Source organism: Silurus meridionalis, chromosome 2 (assembly GCF_014805685.1).
Source record: "Silurus meridionalis isolate SWU-2019-XX chromosome 2, ASM1480568v1, whole genome shotgun sequence".
NCBI lineage: Eukaryota > Metazoa > Chordata > Actinopteri > Siluriformes > Siluridae > Silurus > Silurus meridionalis.
The window spans coordinates 30,750,316-30,768,809 of NC_060885.1; the positions used below are offsets into that span (position 1 = coordinate 30,750,316).

General features: G+C 38.5%; 1 protein-coding gene across 6 annotated transcripts in view; it reads left to right on the forward strand.

Moving 5' to 3' along the window:
- Positions 1-18,494, forward strand: part of cdh23 (cadherin-related 23) — a 239,459-nt gene that overhangs the window by 120,592 nt on the left and 100,373 nt on the right. For 4 of the 6 annotated variants that reach the window (XM_046836156.1, XM_046836155.1, XM_046836159.1 and 1 more), the window contains 2 exons: positions 3,767-3,879; positions 9,731-9,919. In XM_046836156.1, the coding sequence (XP_046692112.1) occupies positions 3,767-3,879; positions 9,731-9,919 (302 nt within the window). Of the gene's footprint in view, positions 1-3,766; positions 3,880-9,730; positions 9,920-17,606; positions 18,056-18,494 lie in introns of those variants that run through there. The other 2 variants (XM_046836160.1, XM_046836161.1) reach the window with 2 other exon arrangements.

Below are 18,494 nucleotides of genomic sequence, written 5' to 3' on the forward strand. Positions count from 1 at the left end.
GATATCCATTCTTTAAGACTCCTGGGACTGTTTGACTCCATGTCTTGACTCATTTTCAGGTTATTATGGTCATTGTAGCACGTTTCCATCATAACTCTGGGACTATCTGTACTAATGTGCTTGATATTGAGATATTTAGTTCTGGGATGAGAGCAGAAAAGTGTTTACGATTACAGTAGCAGCTGAACAGTATTTAATCCTGATTTTCCACTAAAACAAGAGTAAGACCTGGGCATTTTGAGAAGTGTGTATCCATGTGGGCCCATTTAGAGCACTCACAAGTGCAGAATCCCAAAGGATCAGGATTAGTCAGGCAGGTTTGGAGGGAGAGACGAGCTCCAGCAGTAGACGTGTGTCAGGAGGATCAGGCCCAGGCATCACATCAGGCAGCAGGAGTGGGTGTGCAGTTCAGCCGGAGGGAATCCCCGGAAACAAAATGGCTCGTGTTCTGTAGTAGTCACACAAAGACTCGGGCTATTAAACAAGTCCAATAACACTTTGAGGGCTATTGCTCCGAGCCAGATTGCTTCCAAGTTATGAACTGTGAGAAAACTGAAATTCACATACCACTGAAAGTTCATAAAGTTAAAAAACAATAAAGTTAGAGCTAGTTAATCTTACACACTTTTGCCATGGAAATGCTTTTATAAACGATAACAAAGGGTTTCTACATTATTTGTTACTTTAAGTACTAAAGTTGGGAATAACTAGTTTTTGGTTTAATACCAGAATCTATTACAGGACTTCTTTTCCCCTCTCGTCCCATTCTGTTATAGGGTTTCGGTGCATACAACTCTATTTACCGGCGTAATGAAAGTCAGCACGTGTCCACTAATTTGTCGCTTGGCTGACTTGATAAATGCAACCGAGCATTACTATCGGCTACGCACATTTGCTAACCCGTAACTGTAGGCTAATTAACGCTGCTCGTGTTAGACTGTCTGAGATCAGGGTTGACGGAGTGGCTCATGTAGTAAATCGGTCTGCTGCGCAGAGATAGCAGAGGAGGGCCGCTAAAGGCTGCCACTACTGTAGCAGTGAGCTAGGCTTAGCAATGGAGAGGAGATGATTGGACTAGCGTTGATTTTACAGCTCTTACACATGCAGCAGGCAAACATGCTTGTGTGGGGGAATACGAATGTGTGCTTGAATCTCAGGGCAAAGATAAGTCATTTCACTAGTAAACTCTGTATTAGCATGCTGTGCTAGTATTTTTGGGGCTAATTTTGTTGATATTAATGAGCTCACTAACATGGAACAAAAATGGACCGGTTGTGGATATTATTATTATTCGTTATAACCTGTTATTTATTTGAGCAGTTGGTTTTAACACCTCTGACATATCCAAGAAATTATAACAATTACATAATATTCTCAGGCCGTTGCAAATTTGTCATGATTTTGTGAAAATTTCAGATGCCAATTGATGCAAAAGATGCAAAATCCTTGAGTATAACATCGTTTAGGACTAAATTGCGTGGCAAATTTATGGCACTATGCTGCAGTGGATGAGAAATAAAAAACAAAATAACAATTTAGAAAACACAGTGACAATTACTAACAACCAGTAAAGGTAGGTATAGTTTGTGAATGGAATACTTACCGTTGATTGGACGGAACATCTGTCACTCAGGATATGCAGGAAGTACAACAGCCTGTAGTAGGAGTAGAAAGTGTGCAAATGAACTTTGGTTATTTTCTTAGGTTTAAATTTATACAAAAACTGGTTTATAGTGAACGCAGAGCTCCACACATACACAAGAATCAAAGTTAGATACGCAATTTCTTGCTTCTTGTATACCATGAGTGACAGATAACTCGTCCAATCAGTCATAAGCATTCAATTCACAAATGGAATTCCACGTTGTCTGAATTGGCATTGTATTTTCTGGTATGTTGTTTCGTTTTGCACTCCTCAGAAACCATATTAGACACATATGCTAGATGCAGTTGGAAAGAGACCCAAGAAACATTTGAAACCTTTGCAAGAAACGGCTTAAAGAGCACCTGAAGATTGAATGCTGTATTTGAGTCCTTGGGGGCCTATTGGAGGCATTTATTATACAGCTGTTGATAATGACAGAGTGACAGGCATAAATGCATAAGTTTCATCTTTTTTAGTTTACAATCCAAATATAAAAGGCTTGAAACAGCATCTGAACGAATCCTAATTCAGTGGTTTTTAGATTGAACCGATTTGATGGTAAAATATTTGCCTCTAAATGAAAAATAATCTTATAAATGAAGATGTTTGTAATTTTGGCATGTGGTGAATCTGATCGTGAGAGTTAGCATTCTTAGTGTTTTTCCAATTCTAACCTATAATGAATGGACATTCAGTGCCACCCAGATGAGGTTGGGGTTCCTTTTTGAGTCTGGTTCCTATCAAGGTTTATTCCTCGTACCATCTCAGGCTACGTCTGCACTAATCCCGTTCAAATTGAAAACAGCGTTTTTGTCGGAAAAAACGCTCAGCATCCACACTTTTGTTTAAATTGTTTCGCGAAACGTAAGATGCTTCGACCTACGTTTTTTCGCCTGCAGGTTTTTCACTTTCTGGCTCTTTGAAAGGTCAAGACAATGACTATGTGACATTGACTGAAAACAGTCTCAGTGTGGACAGAAGACCAAAACTGAGAAAAACATGCATTTTAAAAAGCAAATGAATTATTGTAGACATGACCTCAGAGAGCTTTTTCTTGCCACTGTCACCACTGGGTCGCTCATTAGGGCTCAACTTATAGGCACTAAACTTATAGGCATTATAAGTTCAAATTTAGTTCAACCTGCAGTACTGGTCTGTGCAAAGCTGCTATTCAATAAAACTGAACTGAATTGTATTGAATCAGTCCTGTGCATAAATACCATCTGACTGTATTATGGAGTGAATTTTTTTTTAAACAAAATGACCAGGTCAAGAGTGCTCAGAGTGTGTGTTAGACATATCTTCTCTTCTCACATACACACACACACATACTTGTACCACCCTCGGTCTGTTAGGTTTCCCATTGCACAATGGTGGCAATTTGGATTGAAATGCATGAAGCCATGCATGCTCTAATGCGCACAGTCTCAATTCAGTAGCAGCGCTTCGACAAAATGATTTTGTCATGTCCAATTTAGCATAACAATTGCTCTGACTTGAGCTGCCATCGAAAACGATTATGGGATGAAGAGATGGGAGGAATGCGGGAGAAAGGAGGACGAGGAGGACGAGGTGTGTAGCTCCCTCTCCATATGGCAACTAACTAGCATGTTGTAAGCAGAGTTTAGACACATGAAAACATACAAACATTTTATTACTAGTGGAAAAATTTGTCACAAATAGTAATGATTAATTTTAAACATAAACCTAAAAGATAGAATTTTGTTCTCATGAGCTCAAATAATTTTTTTCCACACGTTTGCGGAGTCTCATGCTTGGCCTTTGACAAACTTCCTAGTTAAGCCTGCCTGGAGGAGGCCATCCACCAAAACCTACTGCTCATGTAAATAGACATTAGTCAGAGACTTGCCACCAAGAAGCCAGTGGCAAGTCTTAACCTCATGCTACCACCACCATGCTTCAGTGACCAGATGATATTCTCAAGGCAATGAGCAGTGTCGCATTCTTCTACCAAAGACAGAAAGTTTGGGGTTTGCTCTTATTAGCTAAAATAACCTTTTTTTCCCACGTTTGTGGAAGCAGTTTGGCAAACTTCTTTCTATCGTCTCTATTTACGGTTTTTCCTCTGTTGTGATTCATTTCTTTCTTTTATTCCTTTAGGGAACACCAACAGCGTGTTTGCTTTGGACTACATCAGCGGATCGTTGACGGTGAACGGCCGGCTGGACCGAGAGAACCCGCTGTATGCTTCAGGATTCTCGCTCACTGTCAAGGTGTGTGTTGTTTGAGTGTGTGTGTGTGTGCAGTATGTGTGTGTGTTTAGATTTAGTATACATTCTCAGGACAATTCACGCTGTCAATTCGAAATGATTGCTAGTCAGGGTTGCTAATCAGCGCCGTTGATTACAAATGACAAACACCACGAGAGAGAGAGAGAGAGAGAGAGAGAGAGAAAGAGAATATAGAAAAAAAAACCTCCCAGAGTTGCAGTAAAGTGTGTGTGTGTGTGTGTGTGTGTGTGTGTGTGTGTGTGTGTGTGTGTGTGTGTGTGTAATTAAATGGCATGATGCATAATAAAAGGCTTACTTTCACTCACACAGCCAGTCGTGTTTATAAAGCTAATTTTACAGCATGTTCTTCTAGACAGAGAAATGTGAGGAAACGTTCTCGCTGCTAATGTTAATGGACAGCAAATTGCAGATCTAATGAAGTCTGTTGTGCTTTAAAGAGTATTTTATAAATGTCCACTTGCTGTAAGTAATGTTCCGCAGTTACGTATGAATGAGCTAATATTCAGTTAGGGTTGGAAATCTATTAAGATCACTCTGAGTCTTTTCTGTGTGTGTGTGTGTGTGTGTGTGTGTGTGTGTGTGTGTGTGTGTGTGTGTGTGTGTGGAGTGTGGAGTGTGGAGTGTGGGTGAAGTATATATAGAAAGAACTTCACAATTAATCACTATATGCCCCAGACAGTCACTTGCCCCAAGGCTGAAGGAAGCATATGTGTGCATGTTATGTGCATGAAGGTGGTGCTCAATTGTTAAAGCATTGGACTTCAGATTGGAAGGTCACAAGTTCAAATCCCACCACCAAGCTGCCACTGATGGGCCCTTGAGCAAGGCCCTTAACCCTCCCCTGCTCAGTTCTGAAACGCTCTGGATAAGTGCGTCTGCCAAATGCCATAAATGTAAATGTCTGTGTTTGTGTCTGTAAGTGTGTGTTCTCGTTGTTGCTCAGTATAGGCCTCGGGCTGGAATCTCTCCTTCTTTGTGACTTGCCTTGCAACAAAGTTTTAAAGACTTTGAAAGAAGTTGAAAATTAGGTCTTTAGTCACATCTCTGGCAGCTTATCGCAAATTAACACCGAGCTGCTGTCAGTCGTGAACCCCCTGTTCAGCTCCGTGCAGCCAAATTTAGGATATAAGACTATATTTATAACTGTTTCACATTAATGTTAGAACTCTAGCAGATCTGTAAGTATTTTGTTAGTTTTTTGTAATAGGCTCTTAAGATTGCAGTTATTAGGGACATATGCTGTTGCCATATGGCGCTTTTATTCTACACTACTCTGATATTTCATCATTCGTTGCAGTGGCGTAAAGCACTTGAGTAAATGTACTTCTTTACTGTACATAACTAATTTTTTAGCTTCTTTCTAGTTTTACTGAGTATCAAAGATATAAGTGCCTTTTACTCTCTACTCAACTACATTATGATCCAAAATATCTACTATTTACTCCACTATATTTTTAATCGACAATGACGTTACTGATTACATATTGCAGTCAGTCCACTCTGAATATTTGGCTTTACTTTATCTTTTTTAAGTTTATTTGTTAACTAAAAATACCCTTTTTGTACAACAGCGTTTTCAGTGCCAATTTAAAAAAATGAAAAAATCTAAGATTACGAGATTACAGTAGCAATACGAGAAGAAAGTCAAAATATTTTGAGAATCAAGTCGAGATTATGAGAATAAAGTCGAAATATCTCGAGAATAAAGTCATAGCAATATGACATTAGCGTGTTAATATTTTGAGAAAACAATTGCGAGAAACTTTTTACTTTTGCATACAACGGATGTTGAGTATTTGGTTAAATCCTACTTTAGGCTCGGATTTAGCAATAAGGACATTGTCATTTGGCACATCAGCATGGACTTATAATTAATAAATGGACACTGCAGCGATTCTGTAGAATACTCACTTTTTTAGAAGAAAAAAATCAGACACTAAGCGTCTTTTGTGCAGTCTGAAATGGCAACCAGTGCTCGACTCGAAGCATTTCAATGGTTACTGGGTGCTATTTAAAGTGATAATCAAATAACTCGACCCTGAAGGAGTTGAACACCAGCATTTTCTTAAAATATTAAGACTTTATTCTCATATTGCTACGACTTAAATCTTGTGATTGTATGTTTTTTTTGTCATATTTTAAAAACTGCTTTGCCACTTTGTCTTTTTTGTTGTTGACCAATTTGTTTGATCTTGGTTCCATTCTGGCATGTTGAAGAGGATGTTTTGTTGATGGTTAACGCAATATTGAGGTGTACAATTTGATTTAGGCTATAGAACCTCACAAATCACCTGTTTTTAGCTTTTGACAAACATGTGGCTTGGTGTTGAGGCCTGGTGCATCTCTGAGCCTACGTTCAATGCGAGTCAAATACTCAAATACTGTTCAAATTAGATACCCGAAAACATTTACTCAAGTCATATTGGAATTAGTGATGTAATTGAGTAAGTTTTGCAGTAAGGTGATCTATACTTTTACTCAAGTATTTTTAGGTACTCTTTACACCTCTGATTTGTTGTATTAAAGCTAAAATTCATCATAGCCTTTTTATGAACAAAAATATGAAACTTCAGCAATGAAGTGAAACTGATTCTGAAATCTGGATGGTCAAAGATTTATAGAATGCTCTTGGTGGTGCGTTCGATGCAAATGTGGTTCTGTGGCTTTCACAAGCAAAACAATATTTGTATATCGTAAAGCAGAACATGCTCATCTTTTTATCAAACTTACGACTGTCTAGTTTTGTTTAAACCCTGGTTTGTGTAAGTGCTCATATTTATAGGTAGCATGACCAAAATGTCCTTATAGTTTTGATAAAATTTTGTTTAATTTTAAAGTTTGGAGGTTGGTGCCCTACTGACTACCCTATAACAGTCCAGGTGCTGTGAGGTCGCCTCCACGGTGCACGCTGAAGTAATATAATGCATAAGGTACGATTTGCCACTCAGAAATCATAGCATGTTGCTGATTGCGAATTCCGCTCCACTCTCCTGGCGACGTCTCTCTTCGTAATTAAAATCAATGATCTCACGAAAAGTCCCAGCAAACACCTGCTCCAAAAACATATTCATAAGTTATAGATTTTCTTCCACTCCTTTTCTCCATCACGCGTCGCCTCATTCCCGCTCTTTCTTTTTTTTTTTTCCCTCCAGCCGCTCTCATTGGCTCGGATATTGATTTCCAGTGCGAAGGTAATAAAACTAATTTCTCAACTTCACGAAGCTCGGATGGGGCAAGAGGTGCTGCACTGGAGGTCAGCGCATTCATAAGCTCTGAGTAGAAATTAGTAATAAAAAAAGAATAAAAAATCGAGGACATTCTATGATTACGGGTTCGTATCTATAACCTCTCCTGAAATTACCCCCCCGTCCCTCGTTCAGCCAATACGGCGTATTCCTTTTTCATCATGATCCCTCAGCGGCGAGGCTGTCGGCGAGGACGAGAGGGAAGCGAACAAGAGCGAGTAATTGTTTCCGATTAGACTCGCACTCAAATCGGATTGTGTTTGTGTGTTTCGATGCATTGGCCCTTGTTTAACCCCACTTATCTTTTTTTTTTTTACCCTTCTCAGCTTATCTAATAATAAAAAAGAAAACACACAAGGGTGAGATTGAGGGGAGACCTTTCATGTGGCGTCATGATCGATCCATCTTTTCTTTCGATCGTTCTTCCTGTCACACACTCGCTTGCTCTGTAGCACTGTAGGCCATATTTAAAAGATTCATCGTTTGATATTGTTTCGGTGACTAGCTGAGAAATGCAAGCCACACACACACACACACACACACACAGTTAATATGTGGTGACATACGTTGAATCTATATCACTTTTAATGGTGATACACGAGTACAAATGCAGAATTCATCTGAAGCCTATTGGAATATTTTTTCCAAATGTATGTAGTTATCGCCGTTTTTTTTTTTTTTTTATCTACACATTAAAAGCATTTCAAACAACAACTGTCATATTAAAAAAAGCTGAAGAATGACTTTAAGAGCCTTCATATTGAGCAGTAAAGAACCGAATTACAGATTTTGGATTAGCAAGTGGCTCTAGTATTCCTTGTATGCTCAGATTTTAATGCAGAACCTACACTTTCAGTGTTCTTTGGACTATTATACTCGAACGCCTCCACACTGGGGTGTAACGGCATTCATTTGCAAACACGTCAGCCAAATAAAGGCCGTTAACTAACATCCGGGACAAACACAATGCTAGCATGCTTGAAACGCGAAACGTTAGACAGGCTTTTGAACTTTGATGACGTTTTCTAAAAGTAAAAAAAACAGCAAAAATGTTTTCTTCTTTTATGATTCAAACCATTATTTTGATGATCCTATAACATTTATGGCATTTGGCAGACAACCTCATCCAGAGCAGTTTAGGATTAGCAGTGGACAGTAACAAAGTAAATGTAATTCGTTACTGTACATACTGAATACTGAAGTATTTCCATTTGGGGAGACTTTCACTTTAAATTCACTACATTTCAAAGTCAAATATCTTTTTACTCAACTATATTTATGTCAGTCGTTTCTTTTTATTTATGAGCGGATAAAACATTAACTGGTCAAGCGCACAGCAAACCTCCAATCAGGGTAGAGCTGGGTGGTGTCTATTGCTATATTTTAGCACTAACATACGGTTCAGCATCAGTTCAACAGCAAGCAGAAAATTTTTAAAGGAATAAATGATGGAAGAAACTCCTGACTTGAACTCGCCACAGCATAGAAGCATAGCATTGAAAAGAAGATTTTGGGTTTATGATCATTTTAATAGATATCAATCAGTGTTTGACACATTAATATCATTCTATTAATAGATTTGTGTGCTAAGAGTAACATTAGAGTCACATGAACGATTAAGTTGATTAAGTAAAGAGTATTATGACAATAATAAAAGAAACAATATTAGCCAAAATAAGACATAGTACTTTGGATACTTATGTATATAGTACTTCATCCACCACTGCTTGTTTCAGGTCCTAGCTTGGTAGTGCTGGGATTTGAACTTTGACCCTCTGATCCAAAGTCCAATGCCTTAAACACTGAGCTTTCACCTCCACATAAAGGTGAACATGGCTTGAATGAAACTCTGGAATGTTTGTCTACCGACGTGGTCAAACTGCACTTGGGCGCAGACCAAAATAACCGACAAACAATAAGTAACGACTTCCTGTGAGATCTCCTTCCAAATTCTTTCACGCTGATCGATTGCACTAAACGTTTGCTCCATCTCAGTTGCAGGAAGTGGAGTAAACATGCTTTGCAGCACATTATTACATTTGTATGCTGAACTGATGACGCTTGAGAAGTAGTTGAATAAAACACTTATCAGCAACGGAATAAACAAACTACAAACAGACTAAAGAACGATCATATGAGCGTGAACATGGAGAAGAAAATTGCATGTGTATATTATAAGGTTGGTGTTTTTCGAGCGCACGCTGCATGAAGACTGGGCGCTCGTGCTAAAGTTATATGGAGTCCTTAATTAGCAGGGAACAAGCTGCAGGTGTCGAGATTTCCAGCACGATGGAGCGCTGAGAGGGCGGATCGGCTTCTGAGGCATGCTGGGAATTGGATTTCGGTGCATCCTGGCTAAATTGACATGCAAGATCTATAACAAGTGCTGGAGGACAGAGCTGGAGTCATGCAATGTGTGTTCTGGATGGAACTTGTTGGTTCTTTTAATGGGGAAAAGGTTGATGTAGATGGGGAATTGTATTTTGCATGTAGTAAAATAATAATCAGAAAAAAAGCTAATTTTGTTGTTTCACTTCTTTTGAAGAAACGTTTAGTGCTCATTTGTCTGTCTGTATGCATGTGTGTAGGCGACGGAGCTGAATGAGGACCGCACCCCGTCCTCAGCGACCGTCCTCACAACCTTCACCATCCTCCTCATCGATAAGAACGACAACGCTCCCAAATTTAACAGTTCCGAGTACCGGGTGCGGATCACCGAGCTGGCTCAGGTGGGCTTTGCCCTGCCGCTGTCTATACAGGTGGAGGACAAAGACGAGGTGAGACAAAACATTGCAGTTGACATTGTGGAAAAATTATATATTACCATGTTTTTTTTCTTCACCTGTAAGAACCTTATACAACATTGTTCCATGTCTATTTTACATATACATAGGACATTTTAAGTCTATGCCTTACTTAATACAAAGTGTAAAGTATCGTTGAAGACTTTAAGAAAAGTATAGGTGCTTTTTAGATGTGACATGCTTTCTCCCAAACAAGCAGCTGTCAGTAATTAACCTCATTGTGTGCTACAAACTTTTGGAGATAGTTATCTCAGCATTTAAAGTTTGCTGTAAAGATACGATGCCGGTCGGTAACAAGCTATTGATCAAGCAGGACGCACCTTTCCAATTACCGAGCTTTCTCTTGCATAGCAGGAGCCTGTTACACAAGAAAGCCTTTCCGACACACTGCATGGACCGCTTCTGAACCACACGTGAATTCAAGAGTGACGGGAATATGCAGCTTACGTTTAGAAGTATGTGTGGAGAAGAGCTGCTCTTTATTGTAGGTGTTGGAAGGCCAGGCTGACTGTCTGTCTGTCTGTCTGTATGTCTGTCTGTCTGTCTCTCTCTCTCTCTCTCTCTCTCTCTCTCTCTCTCTCTATATATATATATATATATATATATATATATATATATATATATATATATATATATATATATATATATATATGAAAGGTGTAACAGTACACAAAATTCGCAGTTTGATACGTACCTTGGTTTTTAAGTCAAGTTGCAGTTTAATTTCATTGCAGTTAAGGGTAACAATTAAAAAAATAAAATTGCTTGTCATTTCAATGCAGTTTAACTATTATTACAAACAATTAAAAAAAAAAAATATATATATATATATATATATATATATATATATATATATATATATATATATATATATATATATATATATAATATACATATAATATAGTATATAATATAATATTGTATACAGAATATAAAAAAATCTCAGAATAAATCTAATTAATAAATTTTTTATTATATTGATTCAACCAAATAATCGAATAAATTGGCACAAATTGAATTGGGTTATACAGATGTGTATATACTCACTTTTGTTGCCAGTTATTGTGACAATAATGGCTGTATGTTGAGTTATTTTGAGAGGACATTCATTCTGTACTGCTATACAAGCTGCATATTGACTCATCTGAAATATATCCATCGTTTATTTCTATAATATTGTCCTTTGAGAAGGTAAACTGAAATGGTTGCTGAAATGTGAGGGCTGTACTCATTATTGTGAGCTACTGTAATTTTTCTGTGTATGTTGGTGTGTGTTTTTCATGTAATATTTAATTTTTCGAAAGATATGTTCTACTAAACAGTTTTACTTCTTAAAGCATACGTTACCAAATGGCTTCATTCCATCCATCCTCTATTCATGCACTCCCTCGATATGCGGAATTGTCAGGATTTTCTCCTTTTAAGAGAAATTGTAACTGGACATGAAATGCGAAAGAATCCATATCGCTAGACTGTCGTAAAAATGTAGCAGATGACAGGAAGTGGCAGTGATTTCACGCATGCTCAAAACAGAGTTTTTGCGCATTTCAAATTGTATTTCTGGTATGGAGTGGAGTAGCCACAGCGACACTGCGAATCGGAGAGACTTGTGGTCCACAACTTGATAGGTTCGTGAGGGAACTCCGATTGTAACTATGTTCTGCATGCAAAAGGATTGCATTCGGTACACATGTGCTCCGAACCAAAAGCCCTGTACTGAAATGGTTCGGTAGGAATACATTTACCGTTACACTCCCACTATATACATACACACACAATAACATTATATTGAGATGTAAATATCACAGGATAGAGTTATCTTTTTTGTGTTTAGGTGTATTACCTAAAGTTTCAGAGGTGGGAGTTTTTAGTAGAGTCATGCTATTTGTGTTGTGTAGTGTCGGCTATGAAATACACACATACACACATACACACACATACACACGTCACTGTTGAGCAGTGATTCAACAGTGGCCTCTTTAGCCCTACATCAAGTGCCTGTCACTTCCCATTAGTCATATCTAGTCAAGTACAGACACTCAGACACTCACACACACACACACACACACACACACACACACACACACACACACACACACACACACACACACGTGTGCCTTTTTTCAGACACACACACACACACACACACACACACACACACACACACACACACACACACATATACCAGCACTCCAGCAGAGCAGCACTTGGCACACATTCGACTCTGCAGCAATTTAATTTGCTCCAGAGAAGAGGGGACAGAGCGTCAAATTATAGCTAACGAGCAGAATCAATCAGAGAAGGGCAGAGATAAGCTCAGAGCTAGTGGACTCTGATTGATTCGCGCCTCGACTACCCAGGATGGGGCCTGACAGATAAAGGTAGAAAGGAAGGAGGAAAATGGTGGGTTAGGTGGGTAGGTGAGGGGAAAAAGACAGGGAATAAAAAAAAAAAAAAGAAAAAATAGGATTAGATATCAGGTGGGTAAAAAAAATAGCACTAACTCGAAATAAAAAGAAGCAAAGAGAGAGAAAGAGAGAAACTGTGGGGTAATCTGGTCAACTATCAACTATCGATGTGAGAGAAAAGGGGAAGAGTGATAGATGGATTGACGAGGCTGAGTGAGAAGGGTGTGGAAGAATGAAGGAAACTGGATTTGATGGACTGAAGGGGGGGTGGTGAAAAATGAATCGCAAAGAGAAACAAAGAGAAAAATGGATAAAAAAAATGGGAAAAATATGTAAACTGGAGAAGATGAAGAAAGTGTCAGGTGTGATGGAGGGGAAAAATGAGAGAGAGAGAGGGTAAAAGCAAGGAAAAGGTGGGAGGGTCAGTAAGCAAAATAATGCATATTTTTATCTTGGGAGATAAAACAAAGACTACTGAAGAATAAGGGTAAAAGGATGGACAGGATAAATGGGGACGGAAGGATGAAGAGAGCAAAAAGCTGGATGGGGTAAGAGAAGAAAGAAGTAAAATGGATCAGAGAGAGAGAGAGAGAGAGAGAGAGAGAGAGAGAGAGAGAGTGAGTAAGGTGGCAGAACAACAGAGTTGAATTTTAAAGTGGCAGGTAAACCAGTGTAAGAATGAGGGATAGAGGTTAAGGGATCGACAGGATAAAGGGAAGGAGAAGAGTCAGCCAGCATGAAAGGAACACTTTGAAATGAGTGTAGAGGATATAACAAAAGAAAGGGAAATGTTTTAGCTTCTTCTTTTTCTTCTTTTGCCTGCTCCCAGCGTCATCCGTCTCCATATCACTCTGTCCTCTTTCAAACCAACCACCTGCCTGCACCCTCAACACAGCCATAAACCTCCTCCTCGGAGATCCTCTTTTCCATCTGCCTGTCGACTCCATCCTCAGCATTCTTCCACCATTGTCCCTCCTCTGCACATCAAACCATCTCAAACGTGCCTCACCGCTTCCTGTCTTTATGTCAAAGCCAATACCATACGACATAGAAGGTCTCAGCTCCGTCTTATAAACTTTCCCTTTCACCCTTCTATCACAAATATTTTATAATAATAAAATAAAAATATAATAAAATATAATAGAAAGAGATTAACAATCTGATGTTACAGTTAATATAATACAAAGACGTGGTAATATACTGTTGTTCAGTTCAGGTTTTGTCAGAAGGTGTCCATATATCTTCTCTAATAGCAGCTCTTTGACTTCAGTAGTTCAGTACATCAGTACCACCTGCAGGATTTATATTAATGCACTCTTTCTAATACCTTATAGTTATGGACATGTGTCCATATGGCACTTCAAGTTCAAATTTTATTTGTCACATACACATACATAAAGAGTACGACATGCAGTGAAATGCTTTATACGACCGGCCGACATTTAAGCATTATAAAAGAATTAGAATATAAGGATAAAAATAATAAAGTTGATAAATAAAAAAGTATAAACTATAGAAAATATATGTATGTACATGAATCTAGACGGGGATGGATGTGTATGGCGGATATTGAAAGTACAAATTAGTGTTTTAGTGTGATTGTCCTTAAAGTGTCCATGTGCAGTATGGTGTGGTATAAAGTGACACTGTGCTAAGTTACAGGATAAAAAAACATAACACTCCATATAAAATAGTACTGAATTTTATTACAAAAAATAATAAAACAGTACTGAATCATGAAAATGTGCTCAATTAAATAAATATAAACATATACTTTTATATTAATAGATACTGAGGAAAGTAAAAGACATGCATTCAAACTGAAACAAAAAATAAGTTACATCTAAAATGAATAAATAGACACTTCAAATAAACAGCATTTGATGTCAGTGATTCCTCCCTAGAGGCCGCTCTCTTACAGTATAACGCAACCTGGAAAAACTATTGGTATGTATTTTTGCTCATAGTTCCAGCAATCAACTATTGGTGCCAATTACAAACCACTGTTAGATGAACACAGTCAACTACATCTCCAAAAAGAGGAACTCTGCTTTGTTTTGTTGATTGCTATCCGATAATAGAACATACACATTTCTATTTCTTGCTGAAAGTGTAAATAATTGTGTATTTAAGTAGAGGAGTAGTTGGATATGAACGTTGCAATGAGAATGTGTTTGGCTTTTGTTAACAGATTAGTGAAAAATCGCTTTAGGGAGTTTTAAAAAAGAGAGAGAAAATGGAAGGGAGGGTGATCCAAAGCTGGCAAAAGTACCAAATTATAAGAAAGGAATTGACAGAAAAGAAAAATGGATCATACTATGAGTAAAAGATGATCTGGACAAAGATTAGAGGCAAAAAGGAATAGTTGAACCAAGATAGAAAGAATATAGCTAGGTATAGAGAGGTATTTGCTGTACTTTTTTTTGATTGTGTAGGTTTGCTATTCAAAGGTTACTTGTGTAGAATGATGTGTGCTCATTTGGCTTGAAGCTGTCCATTACGGGTGCTTGGCTGCATGGGTTTCCTGCATAGCCTCCTACTTTTCATCATTGGGAAACAGGTCCAAATGCCCAGACCTTAGTCTGAATGGGAATTTGCAGCAAGACCTGAAAAAAACGTGTTCGACCAAAGATCTTCATCCAGTCTGCTAGAACTTGAGCCAGGAAGAATATCCGGCTGTACCAGATGGGTTGTAACTAATTGGATACACACATTTTAATAAGTAAGTAAGCTTCTGTCTCCCTGTATTCTCTGTACAAGACAGAATCTTGTATTCTTTCTATCTTCTTGTTTTTGTCCCTACACACTCACACACAAAAAACACAACCTAACACATGTTCTCACACTTAAAACCACTTCGTCCCTATCAACATGTCCAGACGTCTTTGTTCTTCAGGAATGCTGTTGACTGCTTCATACCTTTATACACAAATTTAGATGCCGTTTTTGAAGGTGTGAAGATGCCCCCCCCTCTACATACAAACACGCACGTACACACACTTGTCTAAACTTTCTCTACACGACTTGTCTGCAAAACTTTGATGGCCCGTATGACAGGCTGGTTTTATCCTCTCTCTAAAGGCAGAAGGCGAAATGGACGGGCAATTACGCTTATGGCCGGTGTGTGTTGACATCCCTGCATATTGGATGGCTCTTTAAATAGCCGCCCATCAGCCACAATGGCTCCCTAAGAGCTCCAAAAAAAAAAAAAAAAAAAAAAGAAAAAAAAGAAGGGAAAGCAAAAACAACTACCTCCAGCGTAATACGGCCATCGATCCAGAACCTCAGAAGCGGTCCTCTTCTTCAGAGACGGCATTTGTTCCATCGAAGATAAGTCGTTGTCCCCTAAGTAGGTGTTGCAATGTAGGCACGTTTTACAGCGCGTTTTCAGAGCGTGCCGAATGTCAGACTGGCGTGAAGGTGAAAATCTTATCCCTTCATTTAATGACATTGTTAATTTATTTAACCAATTAGGTAAAGATCTATTATCTAAAACATGAAACATGGCTCTCTGCACTCATCCGGATAAATTCCGCCTGGCATTTCTTTCCTCTCCGGCTCTTTGAAACTTCGCGGCAATGACTAAAAATGCGTCATTGTTTTCTAAAGCCTCTGTTTTCACAGTCCATGCTAAGACGCGAAAAAACAGGGCTTTCAAATTCATCCACTTTGAAGAGCATTAAAAAAAAAATAAAGCTCTGTTTTTGTTAAATAAAAACTCCGTCTTAGTCTTACTTAATGTCATATTTTTTTTTCCCACCAGTTTTAATTCTATTTAATGTTGTGGAATGTCTATGAGCCCACTAGGTTCTTTCTATTATCTACAATATAACAAATGTTGTTGTTTTAATAAGAATTAAACTGCCTCTTGTTACTGAGAAAAACAAAAAATCCTCCGTCCTAAAGACTTCCCCCGTACCGGAAAACCTTACCTCTGATCGTTGCAAGGCATTGACACTGGAGACTCCTTCCATTAATGTAGTATAAATAAAAATCCTTATAGAAAAGTCCACGTCAATTATTTTTGATGCTTCTCACCTCACCAAGTCTGTAGATAAGATTTTAGTTACCATCGCCTCCCTGTCAGCTCAACCCAGGCTTGCTAATCTCCTGTGACCCGCTCACATCACCACGACATGTCCAACTGCATAGTGGAAAAATCTGAAAGCTTTTTTTTTTCTCCCACACAATTCTGTGTAAACCCTAGAGACGATTGTGTGTGAATCCCAAGAGATCAGCTGTTTCTGAAATACTGTACTTAAACCAGCCCATCTGGCGCTAACAAACATGGCAGGGTTCAATTCAGTTTGAATACATTGTTAGTTTTGATGAAAAGTTGAAGCATTTCACCTGTTTCTGTCTAAGCTACGCACAGGACTAGCTCGGTGGTTGTCATTCGGTTTTGGAAGCTGCCACTCCTGGGCCCCTGTGCAAGGCCCTCAATCCTATAGCAGTTTAGTTGTATGAATGAGATGAATGTAAGTCACTCTAGATAAGGGTGTCTGCCAAATGCCAATTGCATTTTTGTCTAATTGCAGGAATAAGCATATGGACAGTTAATTCCTATTGAATTAAAATATATATAAAGAGATATTCAGGGTCAAGATTAACACACTGCAGTAAACATGGCAGTAAATAATTGGTAAACAAACTAATTACTGTCTCTGTTATTCAGTCTTGAACTTTGTACTGCTATAAGAAAGAAACAAAGGTGCTTTACAATTAAATTCTTTCTTCTCGTTTGCCAGTGATGCTAGGAAGCTGGGGTCTGAGCACATGTCTGCCATGTTACAGTGCCTCTGGAGTACAGAGGGTTAAGGGCCTCGTTCAAGGGCCCCAAGAGTGCCAGCTTGGCAATACTGGGGTTTAAACCCCTGACCTTCTGATCAGTAACCCAGATAACTAATTGTTATTTGAGTATTACTGTAAATAAAAAGAATTTTAATTCAAATAAAACGTCTCGGTTTTGTAGACATAATAATAACAAAAATTTAGCATGTCTGTAGCCATTATCAGCTCTGTTCCTTATTAAGAAACACCTGTCAAACGTGTACAACGATCCAAAAAAAAAAACAAAAAAACGTGTTAAGACAAAGTGATGTGCACCAGGGACGGATTTCATTGTATATAACTGCAAATTACAATCCATCTTAATTAAGAGGAAGCCAAATACTGAGATTTTGTCACATTTATTCTTGTCAGCAAGCCTTCAATCCCACCTGCTAACATCATTCTCTTGTTTTCTCATTTAGTCCATCAGGGGGACATGCTGCCATGTGGTTAAAGCCAGGCTCATCCTCTTCTCTTCTCTTTCTAATCATAGTCTTTCAGCATGAAGGGAGGCCTGTGATTCCACATTCATGCCCACAATTACAATCTACAGCCTGCGGAGAAGCGATTTTCATAAACGAGAGATAAAAAAAGGGAGGCATGGATTAACCTCGATCGCCGACTGTTGCGGTTATTGTCCGTTAATCTTTTTTTTCTGCTGCTTCCCTGGTCTCGGTATTTTGCTCCGCAGCGGATCTCCCCAGGTGAAATGTTTATTGAACTCCGAAACAATTTTCCCTCTTCGGATCAATCGCTCGCACTGCGGTCGCGAATGACTTCGTCTGCAAATGAGATCCAGAAGCGTGTGTATGTGTCTGTGTGTGTGTGTGTGTTGGTATTTATGTGTGTGTCTGAGTGTATGGTAATTGTCTGCTTCACTTCATTAAACTGAGGGCCTTTGTAATTTGTGTGTGTGTGTGTGTGTGTGTGTGTGTGTGTTTCATATGCACTTTTCTACATACACACAGTATGTATACCTTATTAGCTATGTATGTACTCCAGAGACAGGTCATTGCTGCAGAGCCGTTTAATAGAAAATTAACACTAGTTAGCTTTAAAAAAAATATGTTTATATATAATTTGATATAAAATTTGATATAAAATTTATATATACAGTATGTCCAATGCATTGACATATATGGCATTTTGACTTGCATTTATCTTATTCATACAACTAAACAGCTATGGGGTTAAGGGCCTTACTTAGGGGCCCAAGTATTGAATTTTAATGCCTTAACCACTATGCTACCACCTCCCATGAGAGTAATTATGATTGATATTCTTGGTTATCACACGAAAAATTGCCTGAG